We start from the raw sequence: 27,145 nt of genomic DNA, 5'->3' as shown, positions 1-27,145 counted from the left end.
AAAAGCAGGTTCATTGACACAAGTTAGGGGTTAAAAGTGCTCAATTTTGAAGTTTATCTGATTCATTTTTTGATGTTTCTTTACTGATTTCTCACTAAGCTAATGTATTGCTGATGCTCGTTTGTGTTAATAAAGGTCTGACAGCTTGGAGGAGATTCAGACAGAAACTAACAAGGAGAGTAACCCACTGAATTCTTGACTGTGAGAAGACAATCATAGAACTAAAAATAGGGGTCGATACTTAAGCCAATCAATGAGTTTGTGTGTACGTTGTGTACACACTATAGACATGTCTACATACTGTACTATACATGTACCTTGAGAGTTTCACTTGTTAGGAATCCTTGGACCTAGTTGTGGGGATTTTTATCTACTGGTACATATAATATTCTTGGTCATGCTGGTTTTCAAAATAACAAGTGTCCCATAACAAGTAAGTTTAGGAAGAGTAAAAAGCAATGTATAGTTGTACATGTAGCACAGGTGTGCAGTGCCTACTGGTATTTATATATGTACATGTATGTATAGAACGAGTTTAAGGCGTGCACTTATGTGCATGTACAGGTATAGGTATATGTTCATGTCCGTGTACCGGTATATTTATACATGTACAGTGTACGTAAAGTACATGTACCGTACATGTACCTACTGTCAATCTCTTGCCCAAATTTACAATTGGTACATGTAAAAGGTAACTAGATCAGTTTTGCCCTTCACTAGTGCAGATAGCAGTGAAACAGTACCAACATGTACATGTAAAGACAGAAAATTCAAAGCATAATTAACTGTCTAAAAGCACTATACCCCATACATGTACATGAATATTCACACATAGGTCTTGCAAGCACATGCATGGTGGTTTCAACTGTGAGGCAATGACAAATACTGGTACATGTACAGTGAACATCTGAAAGCACAAGCAAGCAATTCACTGTTGACAGTTAATTTCACTATTCACCATGCCTAATGCTACCAGCCTTAGAAATGGAAGGTGTGGATGGCTGAGAATCAAGTGTTCTATCTACCCTAAATGCCTATGTCACAAAACATTGGTTACCAGCTGCACATGTGTTCCATACTTGTACTGTCTGTGACTAGTTTTCTGCTATGTGAGTAAATTTTATAAAGTACTGTAAATCAATGCGATTACAGTGTAACTTAAGCAAACTCAGTTAATTAAATGTACCAACCTCCACTGGAATGGATTGAAATCTTGTATACCACATACAGCAAATCTGGATACATGTACAGTGTATGTACACATTGAGGGAAACACTTCTTTTCTTGGGAAATAATTAAGAAATTCAGGAAAGTTTCACACACAGTGTACATACATGTATATGGAAAAGAAATTTATCCCTGATGATTTTGGTGTTCAACATAACTATGTACATGTATCAGTCAACAAGTGCGATAACCCCACAACTCTAGTGCCATATAAATTTACATACCAGTACTGTACTAATACCAGTACATGTATACCAGTACAGTTGTGAACTTGTACATACCATAAATCACTGTTAGAGCTGCAAGTTTTTAAGAAAGATGAAGTGTTGGTATTAATTATTCTTGAGTCGGCTACCTGCCCATACATGCATGACATGTAAGGTTTTTTTAACATTATATGTAACAGTTAACACCAATCTTGTGTCTCGTAACAGAGCAGGAAGAATTTGCCCAACCACAAAACTGTGTACTGGTACCCTGCAAGCTTCATAGGTGCTCTTTCTATGTGGAATGCAAAAACAGCATGGCTTTACAGCCCACGTCAGACTTGTCTTGTTCAAAAGAGGGAGCCCTTCAAACTTAATAGTCTCGATTTTACATGCTTTATGGACAATCCATATAACTTTACCTACACCGGTAGTAATATACCCAGCAAGATATGGGACCAAAAAAACTTGAGTGGTACATGTATGTGTGTAAACTACATACACGGCTAAAAGAATTGGTCTGAAGAAGCGCCCTCAAGCGCGTGTGTAAGTTAATGATCTGAATGTCTACCAATCCCCATTGTTACACGTAGCATATGTGAAACGTGCACACGCGTGCATGCACATGAACACGGTACAGAAAATTCTACATGCATCTACCCGGTACGAAAAAAGTCTACACGCATCTACCCTGTACAAGAAAAGTCTATACCCATCTACCCTGTACAAGAAAAGTCTACACCCATCTACCCTGTACAACAAAAAGTCTACACGCATCTACCCTGTACAACAAAAGTCTACACGCATCTACCCTGTACAAGAAAAGTCTACACGCATCTACCCTGTACAAGAAAAGTCTACACGCATCTACCCTGTACAAGAAAAGTCTACACGCATCTACCCTGTACAACAAAAGTCTACACGCATCTACCCTGTACAAGAAAAAGTCTACACGCATCTACCCTGTACAAGAAAAGTCTACACGCATCTACCCTGTACAAGAAAAGTCTACACGCATCTACCCTGTACAAGAAAAGTCTACACGCATCTTCCGTGTACAACAAAAGTCTACACGCATCTACCCTGTACAACAAAAGTCTACACGCATCTACCGTGTACAACAAAAGTCTACACCCATCTACCCTGTACAAGAAGTCTATACGCATCTACACTGTACAACAAAAAGTCTACACGCATCTACCCTGTACAAGAAAAGTCTACACACATCTACCCTGTACAAGAAGTCTATATGCATCTACCCTGTACAAGAAAAAGTCTACACGCATCTACCCTGTACAACAAAAGTCTACACATATCTACCCTGTACAAGAAGTCTATACGCATCTACCCTGTACAAGAAAAAGTCTACACGCATCTACCCTGTACAAGAAAAGTCTATACGCATCTACCCTGTACAAGAAAAGTCTACACGCATCTACCCTGTACAAGAAAAGTCTATACGCATCTACCCTGTACAAGAAAAGTCTACACCCATCTACCCTGTACAACAAAAGCCTACACGCATCTACCCTGTACAAGAAAAGTCTACACGCATCTACCCTGTACAAGAAAAGTCTACACGCATCTACCCTGTACAAGAAAAGTCTATACGCATCTACCCTGTACAAGAAAAAGTCTACACGCATCTACCCTGTACAAGAAGTCTACACGCATCTACCCTGTACAAGAAAAGTCTACACGCATCTACCCTGTACAACAAAAGTCTACACGCATCTACCCTGTACAAGAAAAAGTCTACACGCATCTACCCTGTACAACAAAAGTCTACACGCATCTACCCTGTACAACAAAAGTCTACACGCATCTACCCTGTACAAGAAAAGTCTACACGCATCTACCCTGTACAAGAAAAGTCTACACGCATCTACCCTGTACAAGAAAAGTCTACACGCATCTACCCTGTACAAGAAAAGTCTACACGCATCTTCCGTGTACAACAAAAGTCTACACGCATCTACCCTGTACAAGAAAAGTCTACACGCATCTACCCTGTACAACAAAAAGTCTACACGCATCTACCCTGTACAAGAAAAGTCTACACGCATCTACCCTGTACAACAAAAAGTCTACAAGCATCTACCGTGTACAACAAAAGTCTACACGCATCTACCCTGTACAAGAAAAGTCCACACGCATCTACACTGTACAAGAAAAGTGTTCACGCATCTAACCTGTACAAGAAAAGTCTACATGCATCTACCCTGTACAAGAAAAGTCTACACGCATCTACCCTGTACAAGAAAAGTCCACACGCATCTACACTGTACAAGAAAAGTCTACATGCATCTACCCTGTACAAGAAAAGTCCACACGCATCTACACTGTACAAGAAAAGTGTTCACGCATCTAACCTGTACAAGAAAAGTCTACATGCATCTACCCTGTACAAGAACAGTTCTTTACGCATCTGCCGTCACCGGCAGCCATCTCCCCTACTTATAATTAAAAGGTACCATACAAGCCGACAGACGTAAAAGCAGTTGGTACTACATACAGTTTAGGAGAGGTTAGGGATTGTTTCCTTCACACAATCGAGTATGGGCAGACCGTCATTTTTAAAATGTGCCTCGTGAATCGGGGCAAAGTTTTGCAAACCGACCACAAGTACCATCTCAGGAATACACTGGTTCCGTTCTTATCCACTAAATAGTGTATTGGCATCTCCTACGCAACTGAGGAAAAGCTTGTCCTAATTCAGGAAGTATAGCAAGTGTCCTACTAGTACTAGTAGAGAATACCAGGTTCACATGAATCGAACTCGGTGTACCCGATTTTATTCAAATTAACTTGCAAAAGGCTTATTAGTTGAAACAGTGTCCACATACGCACATGTACATTAAAACATATGCTTGTTACTCGCTATTAATTCCACACTGAAGAAAATGTTTCTCTTTCCAATCCATTTATTTCCAGACAGTATTTGGATCAGTAAGCATGCTCAATCGTTAAACCATCACACAAGTTTTATGAAAGCATTCGTTATGTGATTCAATGTGTATGTATATAAACGACTGGGGGTATGTACATTTCACAATACATGTACAGTGGAAAACATTACACTGCGTTTCAGTCATTCGTTGTGGTAGTCAAGACCATGCACAAGACCACACACATGGCCACTCCCAAGAAACAGGGTGAACAATGACAGAGGAATGTTGTTGTTGTTGCAGTTCAATTAAATAGCTTGCAACTCGAAGATTAGGACTGGAGGTCGTCTTCTTTGTCTCGTGAGGTGTTGTAAAGGTCTTACTCTTAATGAGCGTCGATTACAACATTGCCATATTTTCAATATTTAAGAGCATATACACATCAGGGAAGACATTGGAACAGATGGCACCCCCACCTTTGCGTCGATCATTGTTTGATGGGAATCTCGGGAACTCTCTTCAGACATTTACGGGTGATGTCCCATATTTTACTAGGTATAAGTACTGTTGTTTTGGGGGGACGAGTACTGGTCTGAGTCTTGCATTCAACTCAAACGCCACTTCATTTTTTGATTAAATGTCTTTCAGATCTGCCAATAATTATCCGTAAGTTATTGAATAAAGTTCAAACACTTTTGCGAGATGCGGTAGACACAACCTACTGCTGCCTAGAATTGCAAACCGTGCTGAGGGACACGTAGGAATAAATCAAACTTGAACTCAAGAGGTTATCTTAAAGAAACAGAATCCTGGGAGTCTTTGAGTTGGTGCAAATTTTTATTGTTTTATGGAATACAAAGAATCGGTTTCTAATTACAGGGGACTGAATACTGTACAGGTGGATTTACATTTAAAAACTTGCCTGAATAATGCTTTCATCCCATAACACCTACTCCATCATAGTTACTGCAGTGTATTACCTTCTTGACCTATCAACTATCATCCATGATCTTCTCCTGTGATGCAGCCACACACAGCATCCCCTCCTTCCTCCCTGACTGGACATTGTCTGATTCCCATTTCGATAGAGTGGCAGACATTCAGGTTATTGGTGAAATGTGCATTTGTCTGTAGTTTATAAAATAACTGCAATTCAACTATGCCTTTTGCCTTTTAAATTTTGTAAATGCTTTGAATTAGTTCATTTTTTCCCACTGTATTTAGCAAAGTCGCTGACATTGAACATAATGTTTGAATGTGATGGAACAGTTTAAGAAACATTTTGTGAGATGGGTATCTGTGAGATATTAATGGAATTACTTGAAACTACTAAAGACTTCATAACTATACAAAAACTGACGCGTTGTGATCGTGTCACTCACTTCCATGTTATGAGGACACTTTTAAATTTTTATGTCATAGAATGTCCTTTATCATTATATTTTGAAGTAGTTTGAAAGAAAATTGAAATAATGCACAAGTGGAATTCTGATAAATATGAACCCACAATAACATGTTAAAAGTGAACCATTTCTTGCCGTTTGAGTTTTCCTTCTGTGTGCCACCCTCAGTACGTTACTGAATAGCTTTTCTGTTTTTTAAAACTTCTGAAGTTTAATTAAATCATTTCTGGGAAATCTTTACCCATGAACATTTACAAATAAAATGTATGGAACCACACTGATGCATGGTCGTGAACTAGAAAAACCTATCACGCCAAAGCATTTTCTAAATATACATGAAATATCCAGGTACTTTGATACCAAGGCTTCCTTTTCCTAACTGGGGACTTATAAAAGCCATCCAAAAAAATGACACTTATACATCCAAAGGAAAGCAATTATAGTTGAAACATGATTGTTCTGTTTGTTTACAATCCAATGACCTCTGCATTCTGTATTTTCCCAAAGTGGGAAATCTATAAGTGGTGTTATTGAATTGGGTACCTGTACATCAAATGACTTAATCTACCAGGCTGGCTGATTTCTTAAATAAAGAAATCAGTAACAATACATGTATACGTTTACAACTCTTCAAACTGCACAATAATTTTGAGGACGTCACACACAGTGACAACATTATAACCCAACACACCGAATTGGTCAAAGTTTTTGTAGCTTAACCGCTTTGTCAAAAAGTGCTTCAAAAGTTGATTTATAGAGCATATAATGGACACAAAAACTCAATGTCTGCAGCCTCTTCATCACTAACTTTGATGCCCACAGATTCCTAGTGAAACCGTTTTGAGCACTTGTTGCATGCAATCCATCTGATGTGCTGCAGGAAAGGAAAGCAAAAAGTTAAAAGTTTTAACAAATTTAACTGAATTCTAATGTCAATTTTAAATTTGTCTGGAAAGTGTTTATTATACTAGTTGGTTGTCATGCCTGTCGCGCTGTATTAGTGAGTTTGAAAAAAGGTCACTCGGTGGTGTATGCACAGCAATCTAAGCATCCAATCTGTATGCTGCAAGGTTTTTAGATATCATTGTGCATCATTTATATTACAAATTAACACAAATTTATTGTTGCACACACATAACTTCACATGGCACGGATAAAGGTCCTATTTGTGATTTCGTGGAAAAATCTCTTCTGTCAACGTGTGATTTGTCACTACTTCAATTATTTTTCCAAACGGAGTACAACATTAAAAGCATAAAAAACTCACTTTGGATTTATCCTTCCTTGCTGCCCTCTCATTGTACCTCAAGCACTTGTGGCAGATGCTCTGTAATGGAATAACAAAATGAAAAGTTTTTAAAATATGTTTCTTCTTTGTTTTGCTGTTATACTGACCAACTCCCTTTGTCCTTGTGGAAATCACTTGGAAAGTAAACAGTCTAATTTTGGAGACGATACATGTAGATTGAATCACAGAATCAATTTACTGTAGTTCAACAAAAACTATAAATTCTTATTCACAAATCTACCAATAATGTTTTGTACACTGCTTCCCATGACTATTTCTGCACAACAACGAACAGCTCAGAAATTAGCCGCCAGTTATATATTTTAAAGATTAAATAACTGTCCATTTTCGTAGTTTGACAACTGTGTTGAATAAAATCTATGATGTTGTTTCTGCTACATGTATATTGAGTTTTACTCTCTTGAAAAATATTTAATTTACAGCGCAGCAAATACACACCTCAGCAGGGGCCTAAACACAGTCCAAATTCAATGAGGAGGCAAGACGGCAGCAGACAGCTACGCTGCTAAGCTAAATATAATTTTTTCATGTGATAACTCCATTTTGCAAATTGATTTCTGACATCCAACGACTGGAAAGTCTCTTTCAGCCCAAGTATTCTATCCCTCTTTTCACGCTTTTGTAGATCAAAGTTGTATTTTCGGGAAGTTGACACTGTGTTGACGTTAAATTATACTAGGCCTATCATGTGTTGACAGTGTGTTGATAGTAATAATTAAGATCCAGAATTACTGATTTCCGTATATGGAACTTGTGTAAGACTCAATTACTGGTGTCCATCTTCCCAATAATTAGGCCTAGGCTATAGGGAAAAAAAACTTACGCAAGTGAGCACTGCCATTCGAACAACTTCTTACTAACAAAGACTGAATCATTTGCCTCGATGGCTGGCCTTTCTTCATCATACAACTGCCAAGATATTGCCTGGCTGCCATATGTGTGCCAATTATACACCAGCTGGCACTTGTGGGTACACTTGACACCATTTAAACACCAAGCATACATGTACATGTACAATGTACATATAAAAGGAGCACTTTTTTTGATAATAGCTTCTGAGGCAAAGATACATGTACATGTATGTACAGTAACAGATAAATCTAATGTTGAAAGGCATACTTGGTTTAATGACAGGATCGTCAGTTCAGTGCACAACATTGTGTAATTGTAATACCCAAATCCTGGACACGACACCTGACTGTGCAATTCAAAAACACAATCACAGACATACCAGTACAGTGTACACCTCCAAATGGGGATATGGACAGGCTTTTGCTGCATTAAATTCTAAAGGCAAATTAGGACAGAGTTTAAGGAACATTTCTCTGTCCCCACAACAGTTTCAGTCCTCTCAAAATCTGTGTTTGTCCCCAGAACTACAGAGCAAATATGAGTGTATTTGTAACATGGTGAACCTCTGAACAAGCCAGCAGAGTGACATGTTTTCGTGACCAGGGCCAGCAACATCTTCCTACTTTGGTTGTTGGTTAAGCATTTTGGTGACATACATGTATGTTACACCTCTATGACATTGTTCCAACTGAATATGAATCAATAATCGAAGTTGGTTTATTCTAGCTCAACATGGCAGGGCGTAAGCAGAAAATTTTCCCTTTCGCCAAAATGAGAGCATTAGGTTGCTGCTGCATGCAGTAAATCAACATTGTTCCAACTGAATATGAATCAATAATAGAAGTTGGTTTATCCTAGCTCAACATGGCAGGGCGTAAGCAGAAAATTTTCCCTTTCGCCAAAATGAGAGCATTAGGTTGCTGCTGCATGCAGTAAATCAACATCCATGGGTATTTTCTTCTACAAAGAGAGATCAACATCAGTAAGAAACTTGCCAAAACTGTGTGAAATGACATCTGTAACAACGCTGTCTGCCACATTACACTTTGTCTTGACATAAGTATTTCTTCATTGTTTTTGTGAGCCACCTATATGTACCGGTACATGTATAACATGTTTCTGGTAGTTACAGTTACTTTGATGTCAAAAATATGTTTCTGGATGGAAGTCTTGAAAACACATTCCAGGGTTCTAGACGGCAGTCTCCTTTGCCACTTATTTTATAGAACTTTGGTACCAGTACAGTATGTATAATACATGTACATAACTAATACTAAGCAACTGACTAAAAAAAGTTGTATAAAACTACACAGAAAAGAAACCTGCTCTAAAGCGACTTTAATTGCAACCAGGGCTATTATTTACAAATTATTTTAAAAACATTCAACCCAGCAGCATCCCGGTACGTACATACCGTATGCATGTTCTCATAAAATTTCAGGTAGCCCACATGCATGTTCCTGCTTTTAAAATGCTCGTTCTCTCAACACCACTGAAATTACTGACTTAACTCTTCAGAAAGTGCACATCATACAGGTACAGGTAGGCCCACATGTACCTGATGAAAATTAAATGACCACACTCTTCGCACTAGCTGGGTAATATCAATGTGATGCATGCGTTAGGCTCCTGACATGCCTTAAGTGGGATACTGACAAGTGTAGGACACGACTTCATAAATGTCATGGGGTTCGACGTTCGCCATGCTTCTAAGGGTGCCCGGTGGACATCAAACCCCCACAGTTCTGGGAGGTACTGCACATGTACAAGTATGTATGAACAATGATGTCCACATGTCAAACTGCCATGACTGGGCTACATTGATTAACCCTAACCCTCCTCAATCCTCCAACAGGTGAAGGATTGAGGAGGGTTAGGGTTAATGTTAAGTACCTGCAGAAAGGGTGGGTGAACCTCAGTTCTTGGGTCATGGTGAGAACATTGTGTTAGGCAGGGCCCTAGAGTACGACAATTTAGCGTTACATCAGGTCATTTGTCAATAGCCATGTTCCCATTGGACTTTTAAAACTTACCACGACTTTCCTGTAGAATTACAAAATTAAATCCAATGGGAACATGCGCTAAACTAACGTCCCTGTCAACTTACCGCAATCATGATGTTAAACTAACAAGCTGAAAAGGATCGGGGAATATTTCTGCCCAGCCACGGTGAGTTAGCAGGGGTGCAAAAAAGTCCAATGGGAACAGTTCCCATGCAATGTTGACCGTAACCACGCTAAATGTATGAGCCAAATTACTGCTACACACAGCGGGCACACGAAAATGGTTTAGGTTTTATTATTTTGCATATATCTCGTGGCCTGAGGGCCAAATTACATGTTTGTTACACATTAAAAAACTAACACCAATTTGTATGGTTCCTAGTCTCAGTGCGCACAGTACAGCAGCATAATGTACACACACAGTGAAGCATGCTCAGATAAAGCTATACACACATTGTGTACAGTGTACACCTTATTTGTGGTAAATTTGGCAGAATTTGTCATAATGATTTAGAAAACCCAGGCAATGTAATCAGCTGGTCTTATTAACACAGCGAATTAACGTTTCATTACTGTAACAAAGGTGCACGTGGGAATGCGCGCTGGATTGACACCAAGGAATGTCACGGTAAGTTTCTGCGTGCCCAAGGAAGAAAACCACCAATGGAAACACAGCTAATGTAGCCTATGACACGTAGCCTAACTTCGGATGTTCATAAACAAGGTGAATGTTACCAAACAGTCCAACATGTCCAAACAGAGTAACACACCTACCAGTGCCCACTAGCCCAAGACCCGGGGGCTAGTCTACTGGACTACCTCCACATCCTTGGCCCCACAACAGTATTCCCCAAAGGTGGAAACTCCGCAAAAAAACACCTTCTGTGAACCCTGTTTTGTGTATATGGCTCACTCACCCCATCAGATCATTGATGTATAATATGGGCAATTTCCAGTTTGTTTCTGTCTGTATAATTTTTGTTTCAATTTTGTTGTCCACATCTGCCATTCGTTTGCTACAGCAATTAACTCCCAATCAATTGACCGATGCTAAACACATTTGGGATCTGTTTGGTCTGGGAACTTAATAGGTTTCGTGTTATTACATACATGTACATACTACACGTAGGTCCCAAGAGTATGACATTGCTTAAAAATGTTGAACGAATGCAAATCGAAATACATACGATGCTGGGATCAAGTGTGAAATCATTCCCAGATACATGTTTGTGGCGTGTGGCGCATACAACATTCACATGTCCAATCCCCGCACAAGGACATGCCATCCAAGAAAATATCCAACGGCTGTCTCTTTCGACACGTTCATAGCATTCACGCATTATACACCTGAGGCTTCACTATGAGTGATACAAAGTCGCTGATAAACAGCAGTTGGGATCACCGCCTTTTAACACCGTATTGTATGGTTCCCAGACAAACAGGTCCCGACTGTGTTGAGCATTGGTCAAATGATTGGGAGTTAATTGCTGTAGTAAATGAATGGCCGATGTGGACAACAAAATCGAAACAAAAGTTTTATGGACAGAAACAAACTGGAAATCACCCATATTACAGAATTTATTGATACATCAATGATCTGATGGGGTCAGTCAGCCATGTATACAAAAAAGGTTCATAGAAAGCATTTTCGCAGAGTCTCCACCTCTTGGGTAGACCGGGTGGGGCCAAGGATACGGAGGTACCCGGTTCATGCCGTCCATGTTTATCAGATTGCATATGCGTCAAGCCCATCAATGACTGCACTTGCTCCACATATTGGTTCAACCCTTTTCGGTTTCGGAGGATGACATCTTATGTTGTTTTCATTGTGGGACCATGGTGGAACCGTCCTGGCTGCTGCTGTGAACTAGAAACACCCATGGGCCGGACGCGCGACATGTGCTGCACTATGCTATGTAGTTGTGACAGACTGCGAGACTTAAACATTTCCCCTCCCCCAACCACCGAAAATGGTTGAACCAATATAAAGAGCAAGCGCGTTCATTGGTGGGCTCAGTGCATGCACTGTAAACACGAACAGCATGAATGGAGCGACAGTCAATGGGTGGAAACGAGAAATTGGTGAGCAAAATCTCATTTTTTTTTTCAAAAATACTCCGTCTCATGCTCTGAAACCTTCCCGCTTTTTAAGAGGTACATGTAAGCCTAATCAGGTTTGCTGAAAAGAGAAAATTGGATTTATGTGTAATAGCTTTCTTACACCAGTGAATCATTTCAACACAAACATTCGATTCCAAAACCCCATACTATAGCGCGCATTACGACACCTAGCCCCACTCGTGTGGCACAGATCACTCCTGATTTATCCTAAGGATAAATCATCCTTAGGATAAATCAGGAGTGATCATTGCCACACTAGTGGGGCTATACGACACCACGTAAACCGTGTTGGCTAGTAAAAGTCACACGGAGTAGGCTGTAACGGAGTGATGTACAGAATGTAGGCCTAGCATGCCTAGTGTCAGTAGTGACTTTGAGTTCTCGAAGTAGCGCGCCCCCTGTCTGGGCCTGGCCTACCGCTACACATGGCTAACTTAAGCTTTTCTGTAATCAAGGTCATTGTCAATCCTGTCAATATACAGATACCAAATTCACATCTAAGCCAAAGGATATTCTTCCTGCAAATCATGACTCGCCCCTACCTGTTCGTGCGATAGTGCGATCAACCATCAACTGCATGTCACGTACAACGTATGGCTGCTGGTTTACGTGTGCTAACTGCTGTGCTGCACTCTAACCCTCCTAGTCGTCTGGTGCGATGAATATTTCCATTGCTGCTGATAGTCAGAGCAAGGGTTCCAGACAATGAAAACACTTTCATAAAACAAAACGCATGAGTCTATCGGTGGCCGCATTTATGCGACTTATGGCTTCATCAAAAGGAGCGCCAGATCTAGGTCTTTGACCATTTAACGAGGGGAGAAGCTGAACTGAGAAGAGGTGTAGCCGGCCTTGCAAGCTCATTTTGGACATATCGCTATGGCTTTTTGTACGATAACCCCATTAACACAGGGCAAAGTGAATTCTTTGATTTCATATATTACCCGGTTTAACGTCCAGATGAAGTTGGGCATTACGCGGGAAAATATTGATTTACATCGTGTGAGATTCACTGCGAAAGAACTTCAACCCTCAGTAGCTCTGTCGGCAATTGCCGACGTATTTTGTAAGGTTGGGTCACATTTTGAGGAGGACGCAGCCACTCCATGGGGGTGAATCCGGCGGGGGGAGGCAGGAGGTATATATCCCTTCCCACTTTTTGAGGTGGAGGGATGAGCTATTGGATCACCCCCTGCCCCACTTGTTTTTGTGTTGAGCAAAAGATTAAAGTAGATTGTGAAGAATTTTTCAGATTTCTAACGAGTAAAATTAATGTAGGCCTATTCAGTATCACTCAAAAAGGGAAAACAATTAAAAAGCCATAAATATATGCAATTTCAGAATTACATTAATATCAGGAACATCGAAATCTATATAGAGTCATATTGTGTCCTGGCCTCCGTTTTTTTTCCAATTTACATGTCATCCACCACACACCCCACACCTTTCCCCATCTCAATTCGCCCCAATTTCCGGCACATATTTACACCACTGAGTGAATCACCCAACTGCGAACATATTGAGGGGATCCTTTAGCGAAATTCCAAAGACGAAAGTTTCCAAGCTGTGTTTTTCATGTTTGTTTTCCTTCGGTATCTAAGTTCATTTGTGGGTGTCCAGGGGCTGTAAACTGAATATTTAACCTTTGTTGCTGAAATCCATTCATTGAGGAAACTGGGCGGGGGGCTTCTCAACCCATGGTGCTGTCAGTTTTCCATGAAATAATGAGACCATATAGTTTCACTTTTAATTAAGGTTCGATTTTGTTTTACTTACCCAACCCCTAACTTTCGACCTTTGAACCAGTTCAGTAATTCAAAAAGATAAGGTCATTAGAGAAGAAAGCAAGCAAATGTGAACATGTTCAGTAGGTTTTTCAGATAAGCAAAATATTTTGGGAATGGAGATTTCGGCATCAATTTAATGGATGACGATTTTGGGGTTGCACACTCGCCATTCTGATTTAAAGTGTAAATATAATTGAAATTTGCCTTAATTAAGCCTTTTCATTTCATAATATTTCATGGGGGCATGGCTTTAAACAGTTTACTTTTAGGGTAGGGAAAACTCCACTAACTATTTCCTTTGTGGGAAAAAGTACCTCAAAACATCAGTTCCTGCCTTAGATTGATATAATATTTCATCTAGTTTGTCATATCTCTATTATTTTATTGCTTCTAAATTCACAGTGAATTTACACTTTCAAATCTGAAATTCTGTTTGGTGTACCCAACGACAAATTCTAACATACTTTTTCTTTGTAGTCAATTTTATTATTTGCAGCTGCAAACTTAGAGCTTAGAGTCCTTTCTGCTTTTTTTGGTTTGAATCATTCTTAAAAACTCAAAAGATGTCTAATACACATGAAAGCAAAAGAATCTCCATGGCTAATCTTTGAATGCAAGGAAAAGAAAGCTTAGTTTTTAGCACACATTTACCCCTTGTAAAGCCCACCTTAAATTCCTGTTTCCCTGTCTCTTTTCTGTGAAGGCAGGTTCAATCTAGAGTGATTTCAACTCTTTGTCTACTATTGTCATTTCTAATTATATAATCATTCGCAATTCTTGCCTTTTGTTTTAAATGTCACTGGTTTGCCGAATAAATAAATTAAAAAAATTAAAAACAAAGTTCCCAACTGACCTCCGACGGATTCCATTAAGACATGAATCGTTGGAATACCATACTCAGAATGGCTAAAGACGAACAATTCAATCCAATCCAAATTAAGCATGTCACATTTTCGGGGAAGTTTATCAAAATTTGAAATCATCGGTTATTTTTAAATTCTTTGAAGATATGTGAAAATTTTATGTACGTTTTCTGTGAATGTTTTACCCTTTATATAAAATTAATAAAAGTAGGCCTACATAATGATGAATGAAAACAGTTCCCCTTATTCACTTGGTCCCTGCTAACAACATCATCTTTCAGTTGATTCTATTCGATTCAATTTGATTTTTGCTTTCCAAAGTATAAAAATCTAGATACAAAGGTAAAACAGAGGCTTTTAGACTGAAAAAACCCAATACTCTCAAAGAAGAAGCCTCACCAGCGGAAAAGGGGATAACGCAAAATAGGTTTTAAAACTCGTATTTCCATTGCGGTCTTGACTGGATTCACATCGGTAAAGGAGTCAAGACTCAAACTTCAACTCTAATTACTTGAGTTTTACACTGTCCTTTACCTTTAGTTAATTAAACATTCTTAGGCCAGAATTCATTTGCAAAATCAATAGCGAGAGACAGAACTCGGTGTCCCATCACCGAAGAGTGCTGCAATTAGATGAAAATGAAACAATCTTAGCTAGGAGGCTAAACATAGGTGTGGGCTTAGGCATTTCTTTTTCTCTGGAAGTCAGGGTTAAATGCTTGAACTCTAACCCTCCCATTCAATTCAAAGACAGAATTTTAACCCTCCCATGTTCAGACGCCCTCTTGTGACTTCTGTGGTTAGTGTCACATCTGGCAGTATGTGTAATTTACACTCATCAATTTCAATCGATGTACCAGCGCGAAGATATTCTTGATGCATCAGCTATTCGCCCTCAGGCTTTCAGTTTGTTAATGCATATTTGTCTTCTATATTACCCAAACTCATAATGATGATTACGTTTCAGTTATCCCACTAACGAGGAGTAAATATACTGGACATTGGTGTCTGAATTCGGCAACATCAAAATAACACTAAAACAACGCAACGACTTTGCTGCAGAGCAAACTTTCAGTTCTTTCATAAATACACTAATTATGTTTAGCGAAGCTGATGATGAAACAATTAGACACGAGAAGGAATAAAGCATGTATTTTTATTTGTTGTCATACTGACAAAAATCCTATAAATGAGAGCAGTGACAAGCACCCAGCGTGTCCTGCATTATCATTCTGCCACGATGACTTATCTTACAACCTTCCTTCTACTGGCTGCGGTGCTCATGGGTAAGTTAAATTCTCTTCAGGTATTATCTAACTCGTGCTTTCATTTATCGCCGCACAGTGAATGATGCCCAATTACGTATGTATCTACCTTACAAATATTTCAATGACAAAAGTGTACCAGAGGCTGCGTTCGTAAGTTACTCTCGCTACTTCAGGGGCGGATCCAGTATTTGTTATGGGGGGCTCAGGAATTTTGCTTCGTTCAAGGAGGCAGGGTACTACATGGAGAATTAGGTCCCATTCGGTATGACCCTTTTCTTGGTCAAAATATGACCCCCTTTCGGGTAATTTTTGACCCTTTCTGGGTCATAATTTGACCCGGAAAAGGGTTATACCGAATGGGACCCAATTCTGGGTCAATCTGATCCGGGCGTTTTTAGAGTGTAGCAAGTATTGTCAACGTTGATCTTTCTGACTGGTGATAGGCTTTGAATATTTAAATCGAGGTAACCTAAAAAAGGAACGTTGAGATTTCATATTTTAACTGTATTTTCCCAGTGTAGTTGTAATACATTCCTGCCTTTATAATGGTTTTTTTTAGTCCGTTCCACACCACCCAGCCTTTCATTCGAGTACAGCGATGATACCATGTTTGAATGTACCAACGACGCAATACATTGCGAAAACAAATATGGCGACTGCATTCCAAGCTACTGGAGATGTGATGATGTCGCTGACTGTAAATATGGCGAAGATGAACAGGACTGTCATTGTAAGAATCAAATGCCATTCATTGTCATGAAAGTAAAAACATGCAATTACACATCAATTTAGAAAACAAAAATAGTTTTCATCCTCACTTCCCAGAAATTAGTTCTGAATCGTGAGAATGATTGGGATTGTTCTTTTCAGCGTCTAGCAGTTCCCAATACCGTGATGATATGTTCGAATGCACCGACGACGCAATACACTGTGAGAACAAACACGGTGATTGCATTCCTGAATATTTTCGCTGTGATGACATCGTTGATTGCTATGACGGTCAAGACGAAGTTGGTTGTGATGGTACGATATGAAAAGGCATGCATATCTTCTTTATATCTCAGTAGAAACACTCGGATTATCACTGATTAATAAGAATTACGCATTTCCAAACCCGCACAGATTCGAAAATTTATAAGCAATGTAGGTTGTAAAGTTTTCGTAAATGAAATTCGGTACACAGATTTTTCGCTTTTCCTCTAAAAGCTGGATACCTGGTATCTGTGTGATTTTTTCCATTCTTTTCGACTGGCATTTCTGCACAGTGCTGAAAAGAAGAAAAGGCATTACTTCTGTTCTTCTTCTATACTTTCTAAAACTATATCTGGGCTTTCCAGCAACCCCTATTATTCAATTATACGGTTGACGATTGGGCCACTTTCTTTTATCTGTAAAATCTGCAGTTGGCTTTTCTTATTTGAAGGGATATCACGAGCAGCACATTAAAAAAACCTTTCAGCTCCCATTCAAGATGCACAAAAATGATAATTTTCAAGTTTCTGTACAATGGTTTCTTCAATCCACCTATCAAAAGACATGGGATAATATTACAAATATAAACAAGGAGAAGAAAGTTATAAAACTAATTCAACCTCTGACTCAGTTATTTCATTTTGACCTACGGGCTTCCTTACGTTTTCTCAGGAACCAGGATGCAAGAATTAATGCTATCTCTATTTGTACATTTCTATTTCTATCAGAGAACAAAAAGAAACACGTTCGCATACACCAAGGTACGTACATGTAGGAGGCAACTTGCAGACGAAGTGGCCTAGACCACATGTCACGTAGCTCTACCCTTGAAGATTGTTTAGACGTGTACAAAGGTCTTTGGGCGTGTATCACCGTAAAGCCTAATGCTATTCTACACCTAATTATAAACATTCACGATTTGGCTATACGCAAACGATCCAACCTGCAAGCAGGTGCATGGCTGTAATGAGAACAAACTACTGACGTTGCTATATGATGCAAGATATGAGACAGAGAGAACCCCCCTCCCCGCCTTTGTGTTGTTCATTGTTTGATCAAAATCTCAGGAATTCTTTACAGACTTCTGGGGGGATGTGTTAGGTAACAATAGCCTAGTGTGTGTATAGGGATTGGACATGAGGGGGGTACCCATCAGCCCCATATCGTGCAATGGTATCGATTTATGGGGACGAGGATGCACAGTACACTCTGCAGTAAGATATAAGACTTTGTTCCTTTTCCACATTGCTTCTCAGGCTCTCAAGGTCGTGCAAGGGGACGCGGAAATAACTAGACCACGTGAGAGAGTAACGACCAATGAATGAACAGGAACAGCATGACAATGGCCAACAATATGGTGACCTATAATTGCACCATGAAAACTTTCTTAGTGTCATCCAACTATATACTTACATAAGTTATAAAGTTTCCTGTAACTGGTGAGTTATAGACGACGTTTAGGCAGAGTTTTGCTTGCCCGTTGCAAAGAATTTTTATCCACTCAACCTATTTCCGCAAATAATAATAAATATTATTATTTTCATCCTTCCCATTGTGCTTTATCACTGTTGCGGTTTTGCTTTATCAGCATTCCGATGTTGCATATCAGCGTTCTAATATTGCTTTATCGGTGTTCCGATTTTGCTTAATCAGCACTTTTAATATTCCCACCCTATTGCGATTTAGAAGACTTGATTACGTCATTGTTGTAGAAAATTGTCCTCCATTAGCTTCCCTTCAGCTACGATACCCTCAACGGCGTAAAGGGTTGCATTTAAATTGAGTCAAGTAATCTAGAGTTTCGTTTCCGAAATCACAAAAGCTTCAGCATTCAGTAAAACGAAGAGATGTCATCGAATAAAACGAGGTTCGGGTTCCGGTTTATTTCATACTACGTGCATAGAGTATGGGGGATACGCGAGGGGAAGAAAACTCTTCAACGTGGTTTATTTAAAATACATGTAATATGGGGAGGCCATACAAGAAGCCAAGCTTGTACAGGGTTTGCCCTTGCAAAGAGAATCCATGTAGTTTAGACAATTTATGATTAAGAGGAGATGATAGTGATAATATGAAATGGATATTAAACACAAAATTAAAGAAGTCGTGATCTAAAGACATTCATAAATTGCAATGTACAGAATGACCATCCTTAACTGAATGTTTAAGGTGTTGCTTGATAAGTAAAGTAACAATAATAACAATAATAGTTTTAAAAGGGGATGAAGATTTTTCTTGGTTGTTTCGTTTCTGGTTGTTTGTATGATAGGGTTATCACAGAATTCTCATTAGAATATAAATTATCATTCAGTTGTAAAACATCAACTTCAGTGAAACATTGTAAATGACATTTTATTGATTACAATACACTGACTTATTACTATTGCGAAAAGGTTAGAAAGGATTATATTAAAATGACTAATTTAACAATAAATAATTACAATCTTTCATAAAATATACATTAAAAAATAAACATCGAAAAGTGAGGCGATTTCATTAAATGGAATGACCAATCATTTCGTCCCCATTCATTTCCTGCGGCTGAACGTAAATTCTTCTAAACCTTTCTGTTTGACAGTTTATTTCCCATTTCAATTCCCTTATACATATACCTAAAAAATTAAAAATTGTTTGCCGATGATGATCATTACGCCCACTTAAAACAAAATTAGGTTTTCTTTAACCTTGTGGTATAACTTTGAGAAACTGGAGGGAGATCTCGAACAATGATAGAATCTCAAGTCAAAAAATGTCTTAACCCTGTACAGGCACAACTTTTCAGATTCAGATTCACCTTTCAATTCAGCGCAACACAGCTCAGACAGGTAATCTCTTATATTAGTTCGGGTAATATCAACCGAGGTAATCCCAGGCCTTAATAAAACACTGTAGATCCTACTACCATAGTGACGGTGTCTTTTCTTCAACTCTGTTTGGCCACGCGCATAATTTCAAGTCTCATCAGATCTACCTGTTACATTTTTGCAAGCACGTAATAGTTATTGACGTATTGTTTCTAAGAGTGGATTTACAAAATAATTACTAGAAAGATAAGCAGGAAAAGTTAAAACGTTGTGGCTGACGTGTATTTATTTCTTGAAGACAATGCTGATTGGTGGCAAAGCTCTTTCTGATTACATTTTGATTAAAAAACACACACACAAAAAAAACTCACTCAATGAAAACAGAAAGTTGCACAAAAAGAACAGAAAAACCAAGACCTGCTACCTATGGCATGTACTGTGCAAGCACGGACCGGGGGAAAGAAAAGAAAACAGTAAAGGCGCCCTCTATAAACACCATGAAGCAAAGGGCGGCGCGTCGCGTTGTTCGTCGCGTCGAGCCGTGTGACCCGTTGCGTCGCGCTGTCTTGCTTCCTTTCCTTGTTGCATCTCTTTCTCCCTAAACGTCGCCCCTTCCGTCGCCCGTCCCGTCGCACTGTCGTGCGTCGCGTCGTACGTCGTGTCGTACATCGCATCGCCTATTACGTCGCCTGAAACACGACGCGACGCACGACGCGTCGTGTACTGTCGTGTGTGTACAAACGTAATGGCAAGAAGGCGACGGTGCGAACCGACGGCACGTCCCAAGGGGGCCGTCGTGCCGTCGCGTCGTGTAGTTGCGTCGCCTGGAGGGAAGCTAGAGGGAGAGAGAGAAATGTGTGTCGTAAATAGTACACCATAGTAAACTGTACCGCACCCAAAGTACTACATGACGAGAGCCATAGGGGTGTACCTTTGCAAAAAGACCAGAAATATGCATTTTCAAAATGGCTACTCTCCCGGGCAGTAAAATTCCTTCGTTTTAGGGGTGGTCTGTTTGGGTGAGAATTTCTCAAAAAGTCATTGGTCAACCCACTAAAAATTGAGAGGAAAATGAAAGGGGACATGTGAAACATCATTTTTCTGTGCAGCCTGAAAACCTGTGAGCGTTGTGGGTATTTTAAAAATATTTTTGAAGTATGGGGATTTATCACTGCTGTCTATAGGAATTTTCTTCTAGTGGTGCACCCATTGGAAAAACGGCAACATATTGTAGCGCAAAAGCGTGCTTGCAGCGAGTTAGCAGCGCTAGTAGTTGGTTTCGCAGCGCCTCCAGTCGGCGGACTGTGTGGGCGCGAAAGGAGATGATCGCGGTGCGTCATGAAGGCAAGACGTGTGTGTGGATCGCTGCTCTGCGTCTAGAGCGAACGGGGACGAACCAGACTGAAGTGCTGAACTATTGTGTAGGAAAGATAGCGGATCGGAAGGTAGGGACGCACTGAGGAGCTCTTGGTTATTCCCTTGGGGAAGTCGGTCTTTGTGCGGGCTGGAGATCCTGGGATTTCTTGTAGTTTGCGCTGTGGGCCAGGGGCTCTGGCTGTGTTTTACGGTCATTACCCTCCACGAAGGTGCCGCCCTTTGATTATTTATTCAGTGAAGGAGTTTCTTGCCAATTAGAAGGAGATCAGTAATTTAAAACCTTGTGATTGTTATTTGAAGCCAGTAATTAAAGGTGTCGGTGTCCATTACTTCTCCGTCTGTCTGTCCAGTCAGTCCCTTTAATAACTGTCCCTGAAGTCTGTCCTTAAGTGTCCGTCCTGAAGAGAGTCTGTTGGCGGAATACGGTACTCCAAACGGACTCACCACCTAGGTTTACCTGGATAGCCGTTCGTCTGGGCTCACCGAAGGGTCGGTCGGGAGGCCGGACCGACCTTGGCGAAAGTCGGTCGGCGCCACATAGGTGTCAGAAGTGGGATAAAAACGTGCATCAGGGATCTTAAGATTGGAGAATCATTTAAGAAAGGGATGGAACCACTGACTGGGGAACAGATGGAAGAGGAACCTGCCATCTTACTAATGGATATTACATGTAATAGGGGAGAAGAACTACTTCAGGGTGCAATCTCGGAAAGACAGCACCTTCAGGACACTAAGGAGTTGCAAAGAAGGGAGTTGCTAGAATCAAAGCAACGTGAACTGGTTAGTCTAGTGGAAATCTAGACGTCAGAGCTATTCTCGGCAACACCTAGGTTGTCGCCCTTGGGAACGGTGCCAGCGACCCCAGCAAATACGGTTGCGACCTCTACAAGTAGAGGAGAATGTCCAGTTAGGACGAGTGAAGACGAGGGAAATGCAGGAGCAGCCCTTGAGAAAAATACAGTGGAGCCAGTCAAGGTGGATGTGGCTGGACCAGAGCTGAAGTTGAAGAGGCCAAACATATGTCCGAATAGATTCAACGGTAAAGTGCCATGGAAGGACTATAAGGCACACTTCGCAGCCTGCCGTGTGGCCAATATGGAGAGATGAGCAAGCAAAAGTGTTTCTTGCTGCAAGTCTTCGATGGCTGGCCTTAAGTGTGTTGGGCTGCCAGATGGAAGGAAAGAGATTCCTTCCAGGATTTGATTTGTTCATCATTGGACCAGAGGTTTGGTCCGGGCCAACAGGCGGGATACCACTTGATGGAGCTTCGGCACCTTCGCCAAAAAGAAAAAGAGACTTTACAGGAGTTATGGCAGAGTATAAGGGAACTCTCTTCGTTAGCCTACCCAGAGTTTTCAGAGGAAGGTAGGGATCGGTTGGCACGAGGACATTTCATGGACTAAGTGACCAGCATGGGAGATAAGAGAAGCAATTTTCAGGGCAAAGCTAAGCACCCTGGAGGATTCAATCAAAGCCACCCTGGCTGCTGAGAGTTATCAAAAGATTGAGGAGCAGAGAAAGGCAGACAGACCGAAGAAGAACGTGAGAATGGTTAAGCAGCCGACCATGGAGGCCACAGTAACTAGTAAAGCAGACCGTAGATCAAGCTATTCAGTAGATAATTGCTCGATTGGGAAAGCAAGTCCCAACAAGGGAGAAGGGAAAACAAGACTTTTCGTGTAAAGAGAGGCGAGCATAGAAGATGTGTGCTACAAATACAGGCAGAAGGGTTCCTTTTGCAAGGGGCAGCAAGGAGACGAAGGTCAGGAGATCAAGGAAGTCGGGAAAAGACAATCAGGACCCGTGAACCGGCCCGAGCAAGCGAAGGGTCAAGAAAATCCTGAGAAGGTCACTCTCAAGGGGCAGGCACGGTAATAGACCTTGAGAGCGATCAACAATTACCGGAAGGAGAGGCTTACGAGGAAGCATCCTCGGGTTTCAAGAAAGATTTGCCCACCCTTGAAGTGCCAACTCTAAGACAGAATTAAGGCTAGGCTGTTTGTTCCAGCATTGAGGGAGTAAAAGTTAACATATTAGTCTACTACACGGGAGCCACAAACACCCAACTGTCTTGACTAACTTACTTCAGGATTCCACAAGATTTAAGACTTCAGTTGGCATGCAGATGGGACGTAATAAAAACAATGAAGACTGCCCGGGTAGAAGTCCATGTAGGGAGGTCAGTGAGTACAGTGTGCGTTGTTTTCACGAAACTGGAGGTCAAGGGAATCCTCGGCATGGCATTTTTATTGCCGACCCATGGAAGGCTGGATTTTAAGGACATGACGTTAACCGTGAACGCCGAGTGTATCAAGTGCGCTGATAGACAAGGGGCGAATTTTTATGCCAGAGTACTGGTTCAATTATTACACGTTCGAAGCAATTGTTGCAGGGCATTCACTCGATACATAATCCCACACAACACTTTCTACACAAGAAAGAGGGCATTAGGAATGTCCATTGAACACGCCTGGGCTATAACATCCGGTCGGTTACCGCTTTCTGGCATGCTCGGTATGTCTATTGCCAGAGCGCAGCGAATGCTAGCTACGCACCACCAGTTTCACAACCATGCATAAGCCTCCTTTGACTAACCCCTTGATCATCGCCGCAATTTTCGCTGGTAATCTGCATTCTTCCTATACTGCAGTATAGGAAGTTGAATATTAAATTTTATGCCATCGTTGGTGATTGATATGACCTGACAAGAACATCAAATTTAATGCTTGCGCAGTTGCTTGTATTAGGCTGTGTGCCCAAGTATTCATGTGCAATCATTGAACTTATCGAACGCTTTTTTTCTGGAGGTATTTTAGGAATAGATAGCCAGGTTGTTTATGAGATATTGTGATTTATTTGAATCCTATTCATGGCGGCATTTGTACAAAAAGGTATTTCATGAAATCTCATGATCACTCCTTGTGACGAAATAGCGCATTTTGTTTGTTATTAACTTGGTGGTCAACATGTTGTTGGCCACTCTGAGCCCAATTTGTGCAGACTTTGAAAACTGATCGTTTGAAGAGACAAAATAAAATTACAAACATAATTACGTGTCAAAATAAAAAGTTTATTCACGATGGCAAAAGTAGATCTAATGTTAGAACTTTTTGGCTATCTATTTTATTATGGAATTCCATATCTGCCGTCGTGCGTCGCCCGTCGTCCGTTGTGCGTCGCCCGTCGTGCGTCGTCCGTCGCCAGTCGTGCGTCGCCCGTCGTCCGTCGCTCGTCGTGCGTCGCCCGTCGTGTGTCGTCCGTCGCCAGTCGTCTGTCGCCCGTCGTGCGTCGCCCGTCGGCCGTTTTTTTCTTTGCCTCGGTTGCGCAGTGGTATTTTTAACTTTGACCCTCGATCGTTTCACATGTCCACGTACTTGTGCGATCGATCCATCGTGCCTGACTCTCATTTTAGCAGTAGAACTAGAAGATGTATTCGTTTTTGCAGTTGCGCCAAACTCCACTTGAAAGAAAAAATTATATCCTTTCATTTTTAAAGACTGACATGGGTAAAGTGACGTGTATATGAAATAATACAATTTTTGTTACATCGATAACTTAGTTACTCTAGACGTAACTGTACTCGTTAACGGCCTGACGTTAGGCCTATAGCCTATGTAATATTTCTGTCTGTCCCTGCACGATATCCTACAGAACTGAATGTAAATAATAAACTATTTACAATGCTTGATTCCTTAATTGTTTTCATCACAGACAAACTAATTCAACATTATTTTGAGGGCGGGTATACCTATGATGAAATCTGCTGTATACTCCAAATTAGAGATGACTTGAGTTGCAGATAGGCTCACAGAAGTCTTTTAAACAGTAACGTTACTTGTTAGCCCCATAAATAAAGCTGATGTGCTGGACAACCTGTTCTCATTGGTCTATCCACCATGGCATACACACCCACAAAACCAACACGTCACATTTTCTGAAACTTAAGCCAAGTGGTAATTGCCCCCAACAATACATTTAATAAACAGTTTGTTATCCACAGCACTGTCTAGTATTTCTGGATTTCAAGGGGAAATTGAGAGGACAAAATGGAATATCTGTATCGGCTGGCAGATTTCTTTCTGGAATTTGACGACAACAAGTCGGCACATACAGTATGCAAATTAGAAAAAGACTGTGGATAAGTTGGCCGAACATTTTACTGAAAACGTTTTTCCCAAAAAACACTTGGTTGAATTCTCAGAAAGGCGATATTTTCTTGTCAAGGGGCAGGGGTAGTCTAGCATTATTGGCATTAATTATGGGACTAATATATGTTTTGCAGGTTGGATTTGTACTTGCCTGTTAGGAAAAGATCCTTATAAGTGAATGGAATCATCACATTGTAATATGTTAAACTCCGGCGTTTGCAGGCGCTATGCAACTCATTTGATGGACGACGGGCGACGCACGACTGGCGACGGACGACGGGAGACGCACGACGGGAGACACACGACGGGCGACGCACGACGGGAGACGCACGACGGGCGACGCACGACGGGCGACGGAAAATGGCATGTTTGGAACTGGTAAATAGCAGAATTGGGACCCAACAAAAAGCTAAAGAACGATATGGAATTCCATACTATTTCGTGGTCACGGCGAGGGATTTCACATTAGCGCCGTCTGCGCATGTCCACATCGAAACCGAGGCTCTCTGTGTTAACTTTCTCGCGCGCGCCCGCGGAGTCGACACAGTACATGTACATGCAGCATCTGGTTCGTAGTGTGACGCCACTTCAGTTTAAACCACGCCCACTGCACATGCAGATTCACGACCTTCCGTTATTTTTCTTTTAAATTTACGTGTCGAGTCATCCTCGAAGACTTTTCCACAAAAATTTGCAGTCTGAAAAGTCTGAATTTAACATACCTTTATGTATTTTGTGTCTTGACTCCTAACTTTCAATCGTTTGATTGTATTAAGAACTGAAGCTGACACACACAGCGTCGTTTTCAAACGCAGAAGTGCACAGATCGACGCTAAAAGCGTCGTATTGGGATCCCTCTATATTGCTAGGATATTACTGGCCTCACTTGTATGGCTAAGCTGCAGTCAGTAATCGGGTATTTCTGGAATGTTTACTATTGTTTGTCTGACCGGGCGGCGATGCTCATCGAGCACTTTGAACTGAGTTGTAACTCCCTCTGTGTCCTTCCTCCATGGTTATACAGAGCATCCAAAGCTTCCAGAATGCATCACTTTTGTGTGTAAACTTATTTTGGCACAAAATTCAGCGCAATTTGTGAAAATGTGGGCTATTGCTTTGATAGTTAACGAACCAAATTGCTTGGAAAGGAAATAATAGAGTTTTTGGAGGGAGCTTGCTTTGTGACTCCAATGAATGGAACATAGATCAAAGTAGTTACATGACCCTTTACATTTAACTGCCTTACTATAAACCTAAAAATATCCCCAATGGGATGGGACTAGCTCAGCATATTAAAATTCTAATCAGTGAAAAATAAGAATTTCGAACGGGAATTTTTTTACTTGATCCTGAAGGAAATGACGGGAATCGAACTTAGCGCGACACCAAACTAAACACAGGACTCCTTGCTGACGCTGCCACTGCTGGAGCAGTTCGGTCGTCCCTGCCAGAAATAGCGATTTTCTGATGATCGAAAATTGTCAAGAATAGAAAGTACAAAGTATCATCATTCAGTGACTTTGGACTGATGATACCGTTTGATATGCCCCGCTGACTCTTATCTCGCCCTGACAATTTGTCACCGCAGCTCAAATAAAAATGGGGGGAATTGCGAAAAAGGTCGTTGCAGTTTGATAACAGTGGTTGGAGTTTAAAGTGTCTCATGTGATTTAAAAAGCGCCAGATAAGTGTATCAGAGGACGCCCCGCTATATTCCCAAACTTATGACGAGAGTATTAGCGTGTGATCTACAGTATTTCGACAGGTTTTACGCATACATGTAGTTGTAATATTCGACTTTGAAATAATATGCAGTGGATTCAACTTTTTCTCTGTATGGAAAGAAACTGAAGAAATTTCTAAAACTGCAACACTCTGGTATTTTCAGTTCCATATTAAATGAATATTTAAATTACTG

General features: G+C 40.7%; 2 protein-coding genes across 4 annotated transcripts in view; one reads left to right on the top strand and one right to left on the bottom strand.

Annotated features, from left to right (window-relative positions):
• Positions 1-12,704, bottom strand: part of traf7 (TNF receptor associated factor 7) — a 114,864-nt gene extending 102,160 nt beyond the window's left edge. The window contains exon 1 of one of the 2 annotated variants that reach the window (XM_022246189.2): positions 12,552-12,704. The gene's annotated coding sequence lies outside the window, so the exon portion shown is untranslated. The remainder of the gene's footprint in view (positions 1-12,551) is intronic. The other variant, XM_087139342.1, reaches the window with a different exon arrangement.
• Positions 12,705-15,814: 3,110 nt separating this feature from the next.
• Positions 15,815-19,796, top strand: LOC110985266 (CD320 antigen-like). 2 transcript variants are annotated; one of them, XM_022246176.2, is made up of 5 exons: positions 15,815-15,944; positions 16,486-16,656; positions 16,797-16,949; positions 17,627-17,659; positions 18,155-19,796. In XM_022246176.2, the coding sequence occupies exons 1-5, from the start codon at positions 15,848-15,850 to the stop codon at positions 18,190-18,192; spliced, it is 492 nt and encodes a 163-aa protein (XP_022101868.2). In that variant the 5' UTR covers positions 15,815-15,847; the 3' UTR covers positions 18,193-19,796. The 2 variants fall into 2 exon arrangements, with proteins under 2 accessions (XP_022101868.2, XP_086995505.1); XM_087139379.1 differs by having other exon boundaries at positions 16,797-16,964.
• Positions 19,797-27,145: the final 7,349 nt, after the last annotated feature.

The sequence above is a fragment of the Acanthaster planci genome, linkage group LG07 (genome assembly GCF_054643075.1).
Source record: "Acanthaster planci isolate LZ-2023a linkage group LG07, COTS_SCS, whole genome shotgun sequence".
Taxonomy (NCBI): Eukaryota; Metazoa; Echinodermata; class Asteroidea; order Valvatida; family Acanthasteridae; genus Acanthaster; species Acanthaster planci.
This window is presented reverse-complemented; position numbering and strand designations above follow the sequence as displayed.

Bases quoted from the DNA above. Each gene is read 5' to 3' on its own strand.
- LOC110985266 (XM_022246176.2), top strand. From the start codon at position 15,848: ATGAGAGCAGTGACAAGCACCCAGCGTGTCCTGCATTATCATTCTGCC. The intron at 16,950-17,626 runs GTACGATATGAA...TATTTCTATCAG, and splicing joins AGACGAAGTTGGTTGTGATG to AGAACAAAAAGAAACACGTT. The intron at 17,660-18,154 runs GTACGTACATGT...ATTGCTTCTCAG, and splicing joins ACACGTTCGCATACACCAAG to GCTCTCAAGGTCGTGCAAGG.